Source organism: Cynocephalus volans, chromosome 1 (genome assembly GCF_027409185.1).
Source record: "Cynocephalus volans isolate mCynVol1 chromosome 1, mCynVol1.pri, whole genome shotgun sequence".
In the NCBI taxonomy this organism is placed as follows: domain Eukaryota; kingdom Metazoa; phylum Chordata; class Mammalia; order Dermoptera; family Cynocephalidae; genus Cynocephalus; species Cynocephalus volans.
This window is the reverse complement of record NC_084460.1, coordinates 143,160,662-143,181,854: the sequence shown is the minus strand read 5'-3', so window position 1 is coordinate 143,181,854 and position 21,193 is coordinate 143,160,662. Positions and strand designations below refer to the sequence as shown.

Below are 21,193 nucleotides of genomic sequence, written 5' to 3'. Positions count from 1 at the left end.
TTATAAATTACCCAGTCTCAGGTATTGTTATACAAAATGGACTAATACAGATTCTCTGACCAAAAACTCCACTATTCACACCAACGAACTTATTTTGCTTCATATACTAACAAGTCCAGTATGTCCCTATTTTCAAAGTTAGTTTGCACCCATAAAAGAATGATTGAATTTACCAAATAGTATTAGTGAATAAACTACCTATTTTTCTATTTAAAGAATAGATGGAAAAGCTTGAATGTAATATTTATTTGGTGAATTTACATGAGATAATTTACAAAAGAAAAGATACAGACAGATGCAGCTTTCAGTGCAGTTTCAAATATTTTCACAACAGGCAATAGTTCGTGAGAATTTGGAATGATAGTATTTAATGGCACATGCTTCAGTCTCCTTTGTGTTTTTCTACCCAACCCCAAGGGGAAAGAAGGGAGCAGAGTAGAAGAAAATGTCAGTGTCAATGTAAATGAAGCCATGCAAATAAAAACTTTTTTGTTTTGTTTAAATCAGAGGTCATAGAGAGATATAGAACATTTCTATATTCAGGGGTTATCATAATAGGTGCAGAATTTAAGAACAAAATGCAGAGCTTTCAAACTTTCCATTATCCAAATCACCTTAAGTTATGTTAACTGCTCCCATTAATTAGTTAGAGACCCCCTTCTATATTTTCCAAAGACTGAATTTGGAAGGGAGTCATTTCTAACAGTTTCTAAGAAGACAGCATTTGTAGACAAAATATTTTTGGTTTCAACAGGATACAGCACCCTTAAGATGGGTAAAATGCTCCTTTACTCCCAACAATGTAAGGTTTCATTTCCAGAAAAGTATAATTGAAGGCTTGCTCTTTTATTATGTTCAGACTTAATAAACCTCTCCCCATCCCAAATATCTCGAGACCCCTTAAGAACACAACCCATCTGTCTCCAGAAAAATCCAGCATATAAGCAAAAGAATGATCTATAAAAGTGACAATTGGAAATAAACCTTTAAGTGATTTCTAAGTAAGGAGTGGTATAAAGATAAAATCGACAACAAAAAAATCTGCTGTCAGTATCCCTAGTGAAGACCTGGACATGGGCAGTTAGTCTTCAGAGATCAAGGTTAACTCAGCTCTAAAAAGCACTCTGCATGTCCTCAGCATCTGTGCAAATACTGGATCAAAATTCCTCAAGCACATGTAGCTGTAACTGAAGCAATTATCTTGTCATTTCAGGAAATATTATGTTCTGGCTCTTAAGACTTACATCCTTTTTGAAGCTTTACGCCACATTTTCTTCACTCGAAATTTTAAACTAAATATTTCCATATCACACTTGTTCCATCTTTATTTGGTTTATACATATAAGCAACCTGCATTTTCTTTAAAAAGTACACTATTAAATAATCCTATAAAAAGTACACTATTAAATAATCCTACTCATTACAATTATAAACACAATTCAACTTCAGCTTACCTCTTTCCCTGGTTCACTGCACCATTATATGTCTTCCAGCACATGTATCAATCAGAATATTTTGCTTCTGCATAATTTACTATATGAAGCCAGCTGTTGTGGACTTTAAGAATGATGTACATTATCCATTAGAGTGGAAGGGGGTCAAAAAGGATTAACAGTTGCCACTAAGTTTCTAAAGTTTTGCAGAATCAGAAGCATTGTGTATGCTGACAATGGTTTAAAGGGTCTTTTAATTTTACTTAATCCCCAGTTAAATTTTGTTTCCTTCAAAAAGTAAGTGAAAGGGATTAACTGAATGCAGAAGAAATCTATTTTACAGTATTTACTATGTTAATTTAAAAACCAACATGCTGTAAAATACTCATATTATACACACATACAGATAAAGACAAAATCATCCGGAACATAATCAACACCCTACCCGCCCCCCATTAAAAAAAAAAAAAAAAAAAAAATCAACAAATCAAAGTTTTTATTTGCATGGCCAATTATCATTTGTACTCTTTGCAACTTTATTTCAATGTCCCTTTTAACAGGATCTAAGCTTTTGTTGCACAGGGAATAAAAGCTGCCAGACTGCAAACTTCCTCCAACAGCCACGCCCACAACACCTAAACATGAAACAGATCTAAGGACTGACAACACCACAAACGGAAATACTAAGTTCCACCATTCAGCATGGTTCATGACAGTGTCTTTAGGGTTCAATTGAAGAGGGGGTAAACTTCTTTTAAAAAGAGGGTCAGTCTCCTTTCTCCGTTTTATAATGTTGGTGGTTTTAATCCATATTTCTTTGCAACTTCTGTCTGGGCATGGGCAGCATCACAAAGTGAATACAGATGAGCCATCTCCATTTCCGACTTGGCCAGGTTGATAGCTTTGTTGAACATGTCAATGGCTTTTTCCATGTTTCCTCTAAAAGAACAAAAATTTTTAAAGTTTCAGATTCAACAAGCACTCCACAATATCCAATGAAGTTTGTAAGTGATGCTACATGAAGTTTAACCACTAAATTTCAACTATGATTCTAATAAAAGCTTCTTTTATAATACACGAGTGCCTAGCACACTAAAAACACTAAATACACGTAAGCTACTATTACAAATACTATGTGCTTACATCATACCTCTTGTATTATTTGTTTACAGATAAGAACAGTCAGACTAGGAAAATTAAATGGCTCATTTAAAACCGTAATTCTGTCTGGTTCCTCAATTTCTGTGTGTTTCTGTGTGTTTCATCAGGGAACACTGAGGGCCTCTTCTTCACTGATCTGTGAGTCCACCATCTTTCCACTTCATCTCTTGTCACCATATCCTCAACACCATTCACCTCTGCTCCAGTCACACAGGTGTATCTGAGTTCCTTGATGTGTACTGCCTCTTTGTCTGATTCTGGTCAAATCCTCACCTTTCTAATGCCCAGTTCTAATAAAAGGGTACTTTAAAAACTTTGTGGAAAAATAGAATTGAAAGACAATACAACAGTTGCATGAACTTTCTGAAGTATCCTCATACAATATCCTCATGAAAAATATCTTCCTCTTCCCTGCCTAGGGCAATTAGTTGCTCTATCCCCAGTGTTCTCATAGCTCTACTATCATTCTATGCACAGTTAGATGAATATGTATTTGTTCACACCACAAACTTACGAGCTCCTTGATGGACATCTTTCAATTACCAGAACCCAGTACAATGGCTGGCAATTACTACCCGTTTTTTGAGTAAATAGATGAATATGTTCAGTGAGTAAGATACAATTTATCTCTAATGGTCTAACAGCTAGGCTTTATATAGTTACTAAGAATCAACTGTTTTAAATAACTAGTATTATCTATATATATATAGTATGCTAGTATTAGCTGTATATATGTATACATGTATGTAATTCTACAAACACTTACTAAGTCCTTAATATATTCATGCCAATTAGATTCTAAGAAGTAATAGTTACCTTTAGGGTGACTATATTTAACCTCCCACTACAATATTTGGCTATATGATAGACTTATTTAAAAAAAACTTTTTCGAGAATTCATATTCAGATTAGCAAGCAGATCTGCCAAATCCTAGGAAAATCAGCAATTTGATTCACTTATTTACATTCTTTTATTTGATTATAAGGTTTTATTTAGAATGGACTTCTTAAAGTACAATTAACATACAAACAAAATTCCATCAAAACCCCTAAATCAGGGTTCCTTAATACAGGATCTATAAACACCTTAAATTAAATGCAAAGTGTTTTTATATGTGCATTATTTATTTTTCTGTTTTTGGCAGCTGGCCAGTATGGGGATCAGAACCCTTGACCTTAGTGTTAGCACTAAGTATTTCTGCATTATTCTTAGAAGAATCCACAGCTTTGCTCAAAAAAAGATTAAGAACCACTGCTCTATCCTATTCCAGTATGAGAATATTTTATTCACATTATAAAATTAGCAATTAAGAAATAATTTAATGTTTATGTGCGACTGTCAGTACAGAATGGTTCAAAAAAACCACAAAATCAGCCTATATATATATATTCTGCCTACTTTGGAGCAGGGAAAGGGCCACAGGAGGGGCTGAATAATATGGAACTAAGAATACTCATGCTGGTTTCTGACAAGTGATAATGGCAAGATCAGTGACTTTGGTATCAGTGAAACATGGACTAAAATCCTGGCTTCACTCCTGGCTCACTGTGCAACTTTGTTAACTAGTTTAGGCATCAGTTTGTATACTCTTCAGTTAAATTGGGGATCATATAATCTCCACCTTTATAAAGACAGGGGTAAAGATCAATTGAAATAATATTTGGAGAACACCTAAAGTTCAGCACCTGTCTAGAGTAGGTACTCAAATGGATGGCAATGCCAATATTAAGATGGTATACTACAATAAATCCATGAGTAAACAGCTGTCACCTGTGAATGAAGGATCTTAAGAGCAACTCTGGATAAACATATGTAAAAAACAAGAAGTTAGGGTAAGCCAGAGTTGCAAAAAATCTTCTTATCCAACCCCAATTTTAAAGAAAATTCAGGGGCTCAGAGATGATACTGTAGCTTGCCCAGTCATTTAGCTGTTTGCTTCTTTGTAGCAGAAGCCAGATATTCTGGCAACGTGGCTACCAATCTTTATGTTACTCTGCACGGCCTAGGCACATTACAGATGTTTTTTCCTCCAACAGAAGTAATATGGGTGAAAAGAGGAAAGAACACACAACAGGTATTAGAGAAAGACCTAGTTTTCCTTTCAAATGCACATACTTAACTTTTATTAGTGTTTTAATTTGGAAAAATAATGAAACAATGCAAATCAAAGTTGTGTAGTTTTAAGGGAATCTAGCCTCAAAAGGCACAACAAATTTAAAAATTTTTATGGATATCGACAATAACATGTATGTAATGAGAAGGAAAAGATAAATATCTATGGATTTGCCATAAGTTTCCTAAGAACAGACTCTAGACATTACCTTTGCACTTCAATAGTTCCCATGGTTTCATATGCAAAATCACATTTATTGTCAATTTCAATAGCCTTGCTGATAAGCTCCAAACCTCTGTCCAGATCTTGCTTCCACTGAAGTTGAAGTAAACTGCAAATGCAAAAAAGGCAGTCAAATGTGGTCCAGTATCAATGGGAATATAAGTGTATAACTAAATTTCTGCCCTTAAATCAATCTATAATTTAATTTACAAGAAAAAACAAAACTAAAGCATCTTATAATCAGCATCAAATTTTGTTTTTTTCTCAACTTAAGTTGGTTTTGTAGTCTAAGTTTCCTTATCATGAAAAAAATGTCCAACAGTCTAGGCTCTATTACTAACCTACTTTGCATCCCTTATTTTTTACTACTGTATAAATTTAAGTGATGTTTCTTATAATTCAAGTACATAAGGATAGGAAAAACATTAAATATTTCCCATTTTTATACAAACAACATTTGACAGGATATGCAAAACTGAAATTAAAATCTTAGCCTAGACTGAAAATAGTACATTTACTAATTTTTATATAAAAATGAAACAGCACCCACAAGTATTAAGAACTTTGTCAATTAACTCACTGATACTTCTCTACCACAGTCCCCCCCTTTCCTCAATGGCCAAAAGAAATCCATTTCATTACCATGCAAGAAATTTAGTTTCTTATTGGAACAAAAGGAACCCACAAAAATACTTACCCTTTATGAACGTATGTTGTGGCATTATCTGGTTCCAAATCAATACATTTATCATACATTTCATCAGCTTTACCAAACTGTTGTTGATCTGTTAATGCCTATGTGAGGAAATACTTCAGTTATATTAAGGTAACTGTCAACCTAAGTCATTAAAAGTATACTGCTTATTAATTATTAAAATCTCCTTCATTTATCTATTCATTACCAAATTATTATGTTTTAGGAATACAAACTGATTTAAATGTTACATGTTAATTATCAGGGTTTTTAGGTGGCACTGTTATTTTATTTTATTTTTTTTTTGTCTTTTTCGTGACCGGCACTCAGCCAGTGAGTGCACCGGCCATTCCTATATAGGATCCGAACCCGCGGCGGGAGCGTCGCTGCGCTCCCAGTGCCGCACTCTCCCGAGTGCGCCACGGGCTCGGCCTGGTGGCACTGTTATAAATAAGAAAAATTAACTGTCTTTTTCTTTTTGGCAAGTGGTTAGTTATATGCAACAGCGGACAGTCTGGTAAACTTTGGAATAGAGAAAATCCCACTCTTAGTGACAGTTCTAATGTCACATTCTCACAAGTACACTCATGTCACATATTCCTTATTCATAATTTATCATAATACATACCAAGGGAATTACTTTAAGGGCAATATTCATTTGGAAGGATAAGTTAAAGTGCATTTGTTTACTGTTGGATGCATTCCATAGCTTTGAGGGTTAAAAGAAAAAAGTTATATAAATATATGTATATGTATACATAAAGTTACATTATATGTAACAACAAAGTGAAGCAAAAGTTAGAAGAGGAACCTAAGAACAGACATTTGAGTGCAAACAGACTGTGATAACACTAGTGCTGATGAGAAGACAACTCATAAGCAAAACCTATTTTGAAGGCAGAATAGTGACAGGGAAATGTGCATTTAGGAAAGCTCTGCATTTAGGAAAACTATTCAGTGGTCTTTGCTCTCTTAGCTTCTTAGAGAAATGTACACCCAAAAAGCCCTTCTGAATTCCATGACAGTGATGAGGATGGTGCTGTCACTTTACGGTTTATTACTAATTACATATAAGGCATAAACCCAAGTGTACCTAATCAATACAAATATCATACAATTAAAATGTGCATGTCTTACTTTAGCTTTTATACATTCTATAAAATTTTATAGTACATGCTTTTATAATTAATCAAATAGAGTGTAGTCAGCAAACAATGTTTAGTTTTTTATTACCATTCTGTCTAGGAATTGTAAAGAACAAAAACTTAATAGATAACATTATTTCAAACTTCTGTATTGTGTTTCATAGACCAGAATTTCATTCCCTAATAATGAAGTGATGTGTAGGATCTACCTTTAAAGAACAGATCCAACACAAATCAATCTTCACACAGTCCTTCTCTCAATAAACCCTCAAAGTCCTTGTGAAAATTTTCTTACAACCTGCCTAAAGATAGCATGAAGGAAATTAATAACAAAATAAGCAACCTTAAGAATGGTTTCAGGAGAGGAGTCTACCAGGGATGGTAATTTTAAAATGTTTTCTATACTGTGATGTTTGTAGGGGGAAACCACATTTCTTTTGTAATAAAAATAAGATAAAAAAGGGATGGCCAGTTGGCTCACTTAGGAGAGCGTGGTGCTGACAACACCAAGTCAAGGGTTAAGATCCTCTTACCGGTCATCTTTAGAAAAAATAAATAAATAAATAAATAAGATAAAAAGATTATATAGCATACTGAGATGGCTGGTTTATGTAGATACCAAAAGCAACTTTCAACTTAAATACTAACAAAATAAGTCATTCAGAGATAACTTATTTGAGGGGAAAAAGTATAACTGTGGCTAAAAAAAGCTAATCATTTTCATTTAAATGAAAGATTTAAAAATTAATAAATCTCCAAGAATTTCAGACTACATAATCAAAAAGTTAAAGTAATTCAAATTTAAATCCTACTTTCTACAGCTTCAATCCTAAACCAAAAAAGCTTTAACAAACCAAAGAGAAATTAAAACAAGCTGTTACAGCCTATCTAAGCATGTAAAAGGACAGTAACCAAATAGAAAAAAAACCCTTTCCATTGAAATTTTGCCCACCAATTGCATAAGTAAATTTTCCTAAGGTAATTACTTTTTGCAAATCCAATCCAAATGAAAACAGAGAGTTTCTCCACATTACGAGTTCAGAGCCATGGTTTTCAAATTGTATAACAGAGAAGTGTCTCCTGAGGTGATTCAAGACCATCCTGGGTGCCATGAGAATCAAAGCAGGAACAGAGCCTCCTGCTTCCACAGAAACTGCAACCAGGGTAGCACTGTTTTCTGATTACTATATTGGGAATCAGCATAAAAATTCAGTTTTTTAAAAAAATTTTTGAAAAATCACACTTACCTGGGCATATAGTGCATAGCCTTCAGCACACCTTGGGAATTTCTTTATGACCTCTTCAAAACCTTTCATAGCTGCTTGGATTTGTGAAGAATTGTTTCCTGTGTATGCCTGGCGATACTATTGAAAAAATCAAAACAGGCCTATCAAATCAAGAACTTAAAAAAATCATGGAATACTAACATATTACAAAAGACATACAAAATTACATAAATATTTCCAGAAAAGCAGGTGATTTGCTAACATAATTTGCTGCATCCAAAAGGGTTCCGAGGAAATACCTGAGCAACAGGGATCCAAAGGCTATATACAGCTAGGACTTCATAGATACTATACAATTTCAAGGTATTCAATACTCTAGAAGAGGGCATATTAAGTTACAAGAAGTTAACTCAGCATATAAACGGTGGAATTTTAAGTCTAATACAATTTTTTCATCTGTAACATAGATGTGTTTATGTCTGTGACCCAATATCTTTCTTTAAAAGGAAAATTCTTTTAGGACTCTGGCTATAAGGCTAACTGAAAAAACCTCATTTTACTAGAAATGGACTTATTTTACATTTTCAGCTTTGTGTTTCTGAATATTGTTTAGCTCTATAAGGAGGGAGAAGAGAGCAGTTAACGTAATGTGATGATTGCAGAGTACTTCTTTAAAATGCTCTCTTTTTTTTGTACTGGTTTATGGTAGAAAAGGAGGGAGACCAGTTCTATTTCGGGGAGCATAAAATCTGTGAGAAACATCTATCAAGATGAACCTGAACAAACGGTCTTGTAGAATATAGGAGCTGTATATCAATTAGCATATATGCTTACTGATACATTTTTCCCCTTGTAGTCATCCTTTGGGAGAAAAAAAATAGATGATTTTTGTAGATAATAAAATACTCATTTTTGTTGACACTGGGAAATAAAAATGATGTTTAGGAAAATATAAAAGGAAGTAGTACCTACCAATGCAAAACATTTCTGAGCTTGTGCCAGAGCAGACTCGGGTCTTAATCTAATACATTCATCAAAATCTGCCACTGCTTCTTCAACTTGATCAAGCAGTATTTTCAGCTAAGGAAAAAATACATAAACAAATGCAATCCTAAATAATAGGTGTACCAGTTAAGTACATATCTTATCTCTTCTCTACTATCACAGCTCAGCATAATGCTCAGCATGTAGTAATTACTCAATATAGAATTGCTTTCTAGAAAAAGTGAACTAGAAAGTCCTGTAATTTTAAAGAAAAAAATTCTAAAAATTGGTGTCCAATTTTTAACAGAACTATAAGCCCACCACTTTTCGTTCTGTAATTTTGATCACTATTAAGCAAGAAACCCTTTCTTCTAGAAAACTAAACATCACTGTACTTTCTAATTGCAAAGCAGGTTAGACGTCAGATGATTACTTTTCAAATTAATCTTGGGACACTACAAGTAAGGATCAAAATGCAGAGCATTTTAAGAGGTTATCTCACCACTTAACACTCTTCAGACAAAAATATTAGCTAAAATTCTCCATTAGAAAGAACTTCAGCTTTTCTGTTTTTATACGGATAGCCCATACTTACTTTCCACCACAATGCATTCCAAGAAGCCATGATATATTATTATAAAGCCCTGTTTTACCCACACGAGGCTGTAACTGGAAACTGTTGATTCTAACATTAACTCAAAATGCTTACTAAATGTTATTAATGTTTTACTCATTGAAAACCTATGAACCAGAAAAACCTGAAAAACAAATTTGCACTAAGCCAACATTTTTTGCCTTCCTTTCCTCTTTTTTTCATTAAGTAAATATCAAAGTTATAAGGACAAATGTTCAAGATGGAACTAAAGAAAGGCCAGTCCAAACTGTAAACCACTGTGTTCACAACTATCAGAAATGACAGAAGACTTTAAGAAGTTCTTATAAATGGTACCAAATAGTTCAATCTGAAAGTAAGAGTTTTACCTGTCCTCGGTGGTGATAAACATCTGCATTCTGAGGATCAATGTCAGCAGCCATGTTAAAATCCTGAGTAGACAGCAAAGGCTGCTGCTGTTGCATGTACATGCTGCCTCTTTTGATGAGGGCATTTGCTTGAAGCTACATACCCCAAATGAGAAAGTTTCGGCATTACTTCTTTATTTTCCAATTTAGGTATTTAAAATAACAGCTTTATTGATATAATTCACATACCATAAACCTCGCCTGTTTAAAGTGTACATGTCAGTCGTTTTTAGTATATTCATTAAGTTATGTACTGATCACCACTATCTAATTCCAGAACACTTTATCATCCCAGTTAGAAACCTCATACACATTAACACTCATTCCCATTTGCCCCTACTCCCCAACTGCTGGAAACCAGCAATCTACTTTCTATTTTTATGGATTTGTATATCCTGGATATTTCACATAAATGGACTCCCACTTACATGGCCTTTTGTACCTGAATTCTTTTACTTAGCGTAATGTTTTCAAGGTTCACCCATGTTGTAGCATGTATTAGTACTTTTTTTTTTTTATGACTGGAACATATTCCATTGCCATAGATATACCACGTATTATTTACACATTCATCAGTTGATGGCCATTTGGGTTGCTTCAACTTTTTGGACATCATGCTGCTTCTATGAACATTCATGTACAAGTTTTTGTGTTGACATATACTTTCAATTCTCTTGGGTAGATACCTAAGAGCGGAATTGCTGGACCATATGGTAACTCTGTGTTTAACTTTTTGAGGAACTACCAAACTAATTTCCTAAGGAACTATACCATTTTAAATCCCACCAGCAATGTATGAGGGTTCCAATTTCTCCACATCCTCACCAACAATTGCTATTGTCCATCTTTTTTATTATAGCCTTATTGTCTGTCTTTTTTATTGTAGCCATCCCAGTGGTATGGAGTGGTATCTTATTGTGGTTGTGATCTGTATTTCCCTAATGGCTAATGATGCTGAACATCTTTTTTTTTTATCACAAATTGAGTATCCCTTATCCAAAATGCTTGGAACCATAAGTGTTTTGGATTATGAATTTTTTTAGATTTTGGAATATTTACAGATATCTAACTGGTTGAGCACCCTTCATTCTAAACTCTGTTATCTGAAATGCTCCAATGAACATTTCCTTTGATCATCATGCCAGCACTTCAAAAATTCTGGATTTTGGAGCATTTTAGATTTTGGATTTTCAGTTTAGGAATGCTCCACCTGTATCGGTCTTTTGTATGTATTCTTTGGAGAAATGCCTATTCAGAACCTTTGCCCATTTTTAAATCATGTTGTCTTTTTGTTGTTATTTATTTTGAGGACAAGCCCCTTATCAGGATGAATGATCTATGAATATATTCTCCTATTCTCTTTCTTTTGGTGTCTTTTCAAGGATGGAAGTTTTTAATTTTGATGAAGTCCAATTTATCTTTTTTTTTGGTCATTTGTGCTTTTGGCGTCATATCTAAGGAACCACTGCCTAAGCCAAGGTAATGAACATTTATTTACTCCTCTGTTTTCTTCTAGGTATTTTATAGTTTTAGCTCTTATATTTAAGTCTCTGAACCATTTTGAGTTAATCTTTGTACATGGCATATGGTAGGCATCATTACTACTCGCTGTTAAAACTAAAAATCATGATCATAAAAACAAAGAGGTTTCTTCAAAATTTTGTTCAAAACACTACTGTATATCTATGAAACAAATAAGAATGCCCCTCACAATTATAACAAAAACATAAACAGAATATAATCATCAGAAAAAGCAATAGGAAAATTAATTATCATAGTGTGAAAGTATCATCAATGTGAAAATCTCATTTTGAAAGGAAATTTTAACAAATACTTAGGCTTTAAAACAACTTTTACATCCTCCAAATATATGAATGATTTATTTGGAGATGAAAGAGGCTACAGAGTTCACTTAATTCAATGAGGAAACAAGCCACAGAGATGCTAACAAAATAATAAGGAATATAGTTAATTGGGGGGGCTAAGCTGTGTCTTGTTACACTGAGTAAAAGGCTCACATAATTCAATAGATTCCCCCTAAATTTTCATTATGAAAATTATTACGTATTCATTGAGAACACTTGGAAAATGAAAAGCTATTCCAACCACACAACTGCAAAAACTTTTGGTATATTTATGTATCATACTTTTAGAAACTGTTTTTTAATTCATGTAAACATAAAATCTTTCTGAATATATCATTAAATGTTTATTTTTATTAACCTTGTTTTATAACCTGGTACTACATATTGCATGCTACTTACAACATTATCTATAGCATTGCTGCATAAACCTTACTGCTACCTAACTATAGTCCAATACAGTAGGCAGTGGCTACAAGGGGAAGCTGAAACTACCAGATGCGACAGGAAAAAAAACATTTCTTTTCCTGGCTAAAGATAAAAATCATCGATACCTATGTTTCAGATTCACTGAACCAACTCAATCATCATTAGGTATAGTTTTTTCCAAAACAAAAACAGCCTTTTGCAGAATGGCAGTTGAAATGCTAAAAAATCTGGTGAAACATATCTAAAAGCATCATTTCTATTTATAAATTTCTTCACAGGCACACGCACTCACACACATTTTTAATGTACCTTCACATTAGCTTCTTTCAAACTGATGACCTTATCTAAATCTGGTTTGGCGGCATTGGCATTGCCTATAAGCAGGTAGAAGGTGGCTCGTAGTAATAATGCTTCTGCCATGTATTTGCCTTGAGCATCTATTTCTTTTGAGCATTCACTTATGATTTTATCATAGTTTTCTTCTTCCATATACTGTTTGGCCTTTAAATACCCAGAACTGTAAACAAAATCGAACACAGGAACATAAGAAAGGATCAAGGGCTAAAACTTGTCACATTTAGTATATCTGATTTAAGCAATTGTCCATTTCCCCTTAAGAAGTTAATCAGCCAGCGTGGGACTGGAGATGGGGGTAGAAGTTAAACAGATTAGGATTTCTGATGCAGATTAGAATTTCCTTGATGTCTTGGAGAAAAAATTTTAAAAAGGAAACAGCAGAGTCATGGGCAGAAACCTGGGGTTAATGCCCTGGCTTAGACATTTAGATATGTGAAAAGATGAGCTAATGAAAGAGACAGGTCTGCAATATGGGTAGGGATCCTGTCTTATTCACCTTTGTATCTGTGGCACATCAATGGCACTTGACATTTGTTTAATAACTAACAGAAGGAACAGAGGAATAGGAAATAAGTGAGTTTAGAGTCACAGAAGCCGACAAGAGGTGTGATCAGAGCTATACTTTGTAAAGATCACTCTTGCTGTTTTGTGGAGAGTGGACTGCAATTGAGACAGGAAAATATCTGAAGGACTCTCATACAAAGATTTAGTTTCATCTAAAAGAACAGACCTGGAAATATTAAGTGAATTTATCAAAGAAGAAAATTTAAAAGAAGACTCTCCCATCAAATAAGACTTTAAAAAAACACCCTTCTCTATTTTTTAAAATGCATAGAGCACAATATCACTTATTATTCTTCTAAGATGATGACTTTCATTGGGAATGCTTGTAGAAGAGATTTTTTGGAACTGAAAAGAAATTTATACGAGATGACCTTTGAGGCATCTTCCAAATATAAGGCATTGTAAATTAAAGTACATTTTCTTTTTCAGTTGTTATATTCTGGCAAATGACTTTTACATTCTAATGTTCCCTATGCTCTAGTTTTGTTCCTCATGTCACCAGTCTACTAAGAAAATACAAGTAATAAAATGGAAATAATAAGTTCTTACTCATTGAGAATATAAGTGCTAGGTATTTGTGAACATGATCTCTGAACCTTACAATAACCCTGTAAGGTAAGCATTAGTAGCTCCATTTAAAAGAGGATGAAGGGCTCGCCAGTTAGCTTAGTTGGTTACAGCGTTGTGTTGATAACACCAACGTCAAGGGTTTGGAACTCCATACTGGCCACCAACCAAATCAAACCAAACAAAAGATGATAAAGCTAAGGCTCAGAGTAAAGTGAAATTAAAAAATTTGGGTCCAATTCTAGTTAGTGTTCTGATGAAAGCTAGCTATAAGTCTTGCCATCTCTCAATATAGCTTTTAGAACAATGGTATTAACTTTGCTGTAGTTTTTCTGGGACAAGTACTATTTCTTAACCAGAAGAGGAAATTATTCGTAGCACTGTCACAAGAGATATATCATATCTTAAACATTTACTTCCCATCTACAATTCTGTGAAAGACCGTGTATCAGCTTACTAAAATTCATGCATCTTGGTACGATTATGCACACTACCCTCCCTTCAAAGGTGGCTAACAATGGTAGAAAAATTGGGAGATAAAGACAAAAAGCAATCTGTTTCCTCAAACCCTTCAATGTGATATAGATGCAAAACCTAATTATGCTTTGCTACTGGAATCAAATTCCCTTCTCTTCCAAACTCATTAAAAAATATCATGTTGGTAATAATATTTGTACCTTCTCTTAGAGGGGAGAGCTAGCCTTAATAGCAAAACACAAGTATTAATAAATAAGAATGCATAAGCAGGCTAGATGGCTTATGCATTATCTCCAACTTTAAACATAGTATCCTGTACTTTGGTTTCAGCACACTACAGGATCAAATCCAAGGAGCCACCAAATTGGCATTTTCCTAGGCAAGCAAAAAAAACCTCAAAGAAATTCACTCTTTGGAAACTCCTCAGCATCTCAGTTTATGTATATCTGTATGTAAATAGTTTTTTTTTTTTTTTTTTTTTTAAAAAGATGACCGGTAAGGGGATCTCAACCCTTGGCTTGGTGTTGTCAGCACCACGCTCAGCCAGTGAGCAAACCGGCCATCACTATATAGGATCCGAACCCGGGGCCTTGGTGTTATCAGCACCGCACTCTACCGAGTGAGCCACGGGCCGGCCCAGGTAAATAGTTTTTTTTGAGATGACTCAGAACCCATTTGAGCTCTAGGAAAAGTTCACGGCAGCAAAAAAAACCATTAAGCAGACACCATGCTTGACATACTTTTCTTTCACTTCTAAAGCTTCCCCTTCCTTGTCTTTATCTTCATCAGACTTCTCTCCTTTAAGCATAGGCTGAGAAATAATATCATCCGTGAAAGAGCTGAAGTAAGATTTGATAAACTGCGGAGATGGCATCAGAGGTTCACGATTCTGAAATTTAAATATATCAAAAAATGAGAAAACACTAATGAAAGAAACAGGCACTTTGTAGAACAGTAAGAATGACTGCTGTAAAAATTGGAATTTCATTTCCGAAGAACCGAAGAATATTAAGCTCCAAGTCATAGGACAAGACAGTGAAAATGATAAAGCTGCCAGTACCAGCTGTTCAAAGAAGGTTCTAAATGAGAACCTTTCCTCTCCCCAAAAATGTAAGACCACATCTTACATAGGTGCTGAAAATGTTAAGTCCACTTACCATGGGCTTTCATCTGAAGATCTCCATTACAGGTAAGTATCACTGAAAGTTACATGAAATCATATTTCCTGTTTTAATTATTATTATTTTTTTGACATGGCAACCTGATACATCATAATTATAGGAGTACTTTGTTTCTCCTTATGAAGTACAATTAGGATGATAAAGTTTTATTTATCTTTTTTGTTTTGTCAGCTGGCTGGTACAGGGATCCAAACCTGTGACCTTGATGTTATAAGGCTGCACTTGAACCAATTGAACTAACTGGCCAGCTCCTAAATGAAGGAGGAATAACACAGCCAAATGGCTCTTGTAATACATTTTGGATCCTTAGTCTACAAAATTCAACCCAAAGAGTTTAAAATGAAAACGTTATTTAAAATTCTATGTAAAACAAATATCATTACTGTTTATCTTTGTGCTTTCTCTGGGGAAGATTCAATTTGTCTCAATTTAGGATAATACAAATAAATATTTTATATGAAATGGTAACCCACCAAGCGACAAATATGCCTAACTTCAGTATTTTACTAAAGACACTCTGAGGACTACATAGTGGCAAGCATTTACCATTTTAGGGGAAAAGCTTAAATAGAAATTTAAATAGCACTTAGCTGAAGGTGGGTAAATCACTAATGTCTTTTAGTTTCCTATTACAGCTTAGAAATGAAGCTATCACTTCCCTGCCTTCCACACAGGGTTATAAATTTAAAATACAAATAATATTTTACAAGTAATAGACTTAAGTATCAAAGGAACAGGATAAAAAATCTAGTTCTGCCAGTTATTAGCTATGTGACCTTACTCATGTCTTTAAATCTCTAGTCTAAGTTTTCTCATCTCTAAAATGGCAATAGAAATTCTTGCCTTATTTATATTAAAAGGTTGTTGCAAAAATCAAAAGAATATGAAAAGTATTTTGTGATTTACAAAGTGGCATGCAAACAGATTAGAAAATATATGTGGAAACTGATTTGTAACCTATGTAACACAGGTTATTTTATATTTTCTTACCACTTTGCAATCCAACCAGTCTAATTTCTCACAATAACATTATTTAAGTAGATTCTTTCCAGGCTCAGTTTATGAGATCCCAAAATGATGTTTCACAAAGTGTTTTTGAGGAACACCACTCTGATTAGATGCTCAAAGAAAAAAAAAGTTCCACAGTTTAAAGAGATTGAGAACCACTACAGTTGTATCCCACTTGGAGACTGAGAATACATCTTAGTACACTAAAGTTCTGCAGTGAAGAAACTTGTTTTAACTCTGTTTAACTCAGCTAACACTCAGAGATGTAAAATCAAAAATACACACAGATAAAAATCAATTTAAAAGCAAAGCAAGTAATTACTAAAGAAAAAAAGAACAACTGCCTCGATAGTACTGAAATTTAGCAGTGAATCTTCAGTGATGTTTAGTGATACCTGTGCTACTCTCACAGCACTCCACTTACATCTCCTCTTGCACACTAAACAGTATCATGCCTTTTTACTTAGTGTCTCTCACTAAATTTTAATTCTCTAAGGGCATGGACCATTCTTTGTACTCACCCTTCCAAAATGCCCAGCCCATTGGAGCTTTGTTTAATAGACATTTGTTGAATTAACCTTCTGTTACTAACAGACTAAAACTAATGCCCATTTATACAGTATACCTTTAAAAATTTAATGATACAGAACAATTGGCAAATACTTTTCTGTAAAATGCCAGATAGTAAATACTTTAGGCTTTGCAGGCCATACAGTCTCCGTCACAAACCACTCAACCACTCTGCTGTTGTAGCTCAAAAGCAGCCAAAAACAATGTGTGAGTGGCTGAACATTATTTATAAAAACAGGTAGCAGACTGGATTCGGCCTGTGGGCCATATATAGTGTGGCAACCCCCAACATAGATGAATTCCAATATTCTCCAGATACAGTTCTGAATATAGCCTAAGCCACAAAAGCCTATGATTACAGGAAAAAGAACTATAATCCAGTTCTAATTTCAGTTGTTACCATTACCACTATGCCTAAATTTAAACGGCATAAATTAGAAATGACCCTTCATAATGTACACTCCCCACTACTACCCAACTGAGATTAATTTACCTTGTATTTTTCTTTGGCTTTCTCTTTCCCAAGAAGTTTAAGAACTTTATCAGCTAACAGCATGCTTTGTTGATTTTGGAACCCTTCTAATATACACACAGCAGTGACATCTAGAAATAATGGAATAAGCAAGAGTAAGTATAAAATCATTGCAAAGATGACGAGCATCATCAAATTGGCACAATGTAACTATGACTTGATGGGGCTATCCATTTCATTTCCAAACAAGTGATTGTTAATATTTTAATTTTATATACTCTATGACCAAACTCAAAGCTCAGAAAGTCACTCCACTTCTCTGGGGTTTGCTTTCCTCACTTGTGAAATAAAAAGCGTTGTACAGTATGTTTTCTGATGTTGCTCACCACTCTAACATTCTATATATAGCAAATAATACAAGGAATTCAGGAATATTCTCTCCCGGCCAGTAACTATAATGCAAATCATCAAAGTGTGGCTTTCTAATGTCTGGTCAGTTTATAGGCCTCAAAGTTATTCCTTTTCTCCAAAGTCATCTTGCAAAATAGGTGTCAAATAAATCTGCCTCAAAGTACCATTTACATCTGGTTATGCCACAGCTCAAGACACAGTGGTTTGAAAGTAAAAAGATCAGTGGTTTCTTAACCTCTCAATCTTTCATTCCAAACTACTCAAAACAATGGCTGTCCCCTCTCTTTCTGAATTCAATTTCTCATAATTCCACATCCTTGCTCCTCCAAACAATCAATCTGTTGTTAAATTCCCCCAATAATCTTGGCTAGTGCCAATGTCAATCTCTTCTTCTCATTCCATTTCTTCTATCTAAAACTCCAATCAACCTCCTCTCTGCCAATTATTATCTTCAAGGTCTGGCTCAAAATTCAGTATTTCCTTTTCTAAAGCAATACTCCTATCACCCACTACCAAAGCACATGATACCACAAAACCTCAAATTTTGTTAAAATGTTCTCTAAAGCACCCTACCCTCATTTAGTAATCTAGATTTTTTTAAAAGGGCTTTTTTCTTTTAAAAAACAATAATAATTATGGCTAAATCTTATTATTGATGCTTTTAAAGCAGACTTAAATATGTAGTAGAAAGCACTTTTAGATAGGATTATAGAAATTACACTTTGGATTAGCTCTATGTCACCTAGAAGAATGTAATTTAGTTATCTGTATTTCTTTATTTAATCTTATCATTACACAATGTAAACATTTTTTGTGACCCTTTACTAATGAGAAGAATGCAATTTAAAAGCCAGTGGTCTATACTCTACTTGCAATTTTGGAAGCAGACATAGCCAGATAGAGGCTGCAAAATATTTACAGCATTTACCGAGAATGACAAATGCACTTTGATGCTTTGTACGAATTACAGAATTTCCAATTGGGTATAAAATAATGTTTGAAAATACCAAGGGCAAAAAACAAATGTTTTCTTTAATGATTCATCTCAAAATTATTTCATATGTACACAGAATATTAACTGAAAATATGCAGAACCTTAGAAACACTACCACTTGCTAAAATCTCTTTTCTGATATCCTTATTCATGGAATTATACTAATACCTACTAATTGCCAAGTTTAAAATGTGTGGCATATAAACTCCAATTCTTCATACTCATTTAATCCCACAGTTGAGAACACAGACAAAACTTAAATATCAGCAATCTCAATTTAAACTAGAAGACGAGGTCTCAATTGGGGAAGAGTCCAACTTTTAAAGACAATTAATTGGTTTCTGTACTCCAAAGGCAAAGTTTCACATAAATTTATCAATGACTACAATGTCTTTAGTAATTTTCATCAGTAAACACAAAAATACACTTACCTTCTAAACATTCCTTCTTATTGTCTAGCTTCTCATGGGCTTTTGCACGTCTAAAGAGAGCTTTCACATATTTGGGATTAAGTTCAACAGCCTTTGTACAATCTTGTGCCACCTCTTTCCATTTTTGCTGTAATTGAAAGTATTAAAAAAAGAAAAGTCACACTAAAGGAAGCACTGTTCAGCAGAAATCAGTTTTCCAAACTTAATAGGATGAGTATTAAGAGTCCCACAATAGAAAATATATCCCCCTGGGCCAGGCCGTGGCTCACTTGGGAGAGTGTGGTGCTAATAACACCAAGGCCACGGGTCTGGATCCTTATATAGGGATGACCTGTTAGCTCACTTAGGAGAGCGTTGTGCTGACAACACCAAGTCAAGTGTTAAGATCCCCTTACTGGTCATCTTTTAAAAAAAGAAAAAGAAAAAGTATCCCCAGTAAAGAGTTAATATCCACAATACATTATGAAAGCTTATATAAATATCTGTAATAAAGACAAGAAACCAGAGTTTTTTAAATAGGCAAGGGACATACTTAGGCCATCTTTCTACCACCAAACCTACAATCCAACCTCCACTATGTGCTCATATCATCTCCTTCTTCCCTCCTTTTAAAATTGGGGAAGCACCCATCTTCATCAAAGGCCAACCCTCCACTGGTGATCCACAGCCACACCCTCTTAGGTCAAAGACTTCAGCTATCCCTTCTTTGCATCAATCTACTTCTCTACTGAATCACTCACATAAATATAAAAACACTTGCTGTAGTATTTTCCATTGTTTAAAAACCCTCCTTTAATTCCATAACTCCTTACAGCATCTACCCCACTTTTCATCTTTTTATGGCCAAACCTCCCAAGAATTGCCACTCTACTGACTTCCACCTACCTCTCTGGCTGCTCCTTCTCAGTTTCCTTTGCTGAATTCTCCCCCTCTATTTGATCTCTACAATGCTGGAATCCTCAAGGTCTCATCTCTCCCCTCTCCCTAGGTGCTCACATCTACTGTCCAGATTTACATAACATCTAAAATTAGATGACTCCAGATTTATCTCTTTAGCCTAAACCACTCTCCTAAAATATAGACATTTCTCAATTCAAGAGTCCACTTAGCTCTCTCACTCCTTCCCCACCTGTCCTTGCCCACCCACTACTATTACAATTCCTTCTCTTCACCTTTCACATCCAATGCAATAGCACGTTCTGTGGGTTTTCAGCTTTCCTTCATGACTCACCTAGGCCACTACAACATCTTTACTTGATCTCCCTGCCTCTACTCTTGCCTACCCTGTAATATATTCTTGACAGAACAGTGAGAACAATCTTAGATGATGTTCCTGCCCTGCTTAAAACCCTTAAGTATTTCCCATTACACTCCGAATGAAATCCAAACTCTTTACCATTGCTTACAAGGCTTTGCCTGATCTGGTCCTTTTCTACCTTACCAATTTCATAACTGTATACTCCAGGACTTTTATAGTTCTTTAAACACACCAATCCCACCTCAGATCAATTACGCATACTGTTTCCTTTATTTGTAACACTCTTTTCTCCATTGTTTTGTGCATCAATCCACTACACAATCTTACAATAGGTACTACATACAGCCTTTAAAAAGAATTAAACAGATCCACGCATGCTAATATGAAAAGGTGTACAAGATATAGTGGCAACTGAAAAAATGTCACAAAATATGTAAAACAGATACTCATCTTTGGTCTTTTTAACCCTGCATATGTAACTATTACATATATGGAGACAAAAATTTGAAGAAATAGCCTCAAACTGTTGAGAAAAGAGTCACCAGAAACTTTAATTTTCTATACTATTTCTATAAAATCTAAAATATATATAACTTTGGAGTATATCTGTAGC

At 34.4% G+C, this 21,193-nt stretch overlaps 1 protein-coding gene across 1 annotated transcript in view; it reads right to left on the bottom strand.

The window, feature by feature from the left end:
- Positions 1-231: 231 nt before the first annotated feature.
- The window catches only part of TOMM70 (translocase of outer mitochondrial membrane 70), a 33,571-nt gene continuing 12,609 nt past the window's right edge, over positions 232-21,193 (bottom strand). Inside the window, exons 3-12 of the mRNA XM_063096677.1 lie at positions 19,323-19,449; positions 17,508-17,617; positions 14,996-15,144; positions 12,600-12,807; positions 9,961-10,095; positions 8,968-9,075; positions 8,017-8,133; positions 5,628-5,725; positions 4,917-5,039; positions 232-2,372 (exon numbers count right to left, since the gene is read on the bottom strand). Coding sequence (XP_062952747.1) covers positions 2,219-2,372; positions 4,917-5,039; positions 5,628-5,725; positions 8,017-8,133; positions 8,968-9,075; positions 9,961-10,095; positions 12,600-12,807; positions 14,996-15,144; positions 17,508-17,617; positions 19,323-19,449 — 1,329 coding nt within the window. The 3' untranslated portion in view covers positions 232-2,218. The remainder of the gene's footprint in view (positions 2,373-4,916; positions 5,040-5,627; positions 5,726-8,016; positions 8,134-8,967; positions 9,076-9,960; positions 10,096-12,599; positions 12,808-14,995; positions 15,145-17,507; positions 17,618-19,322; positions 19,450-21,193) is intronic.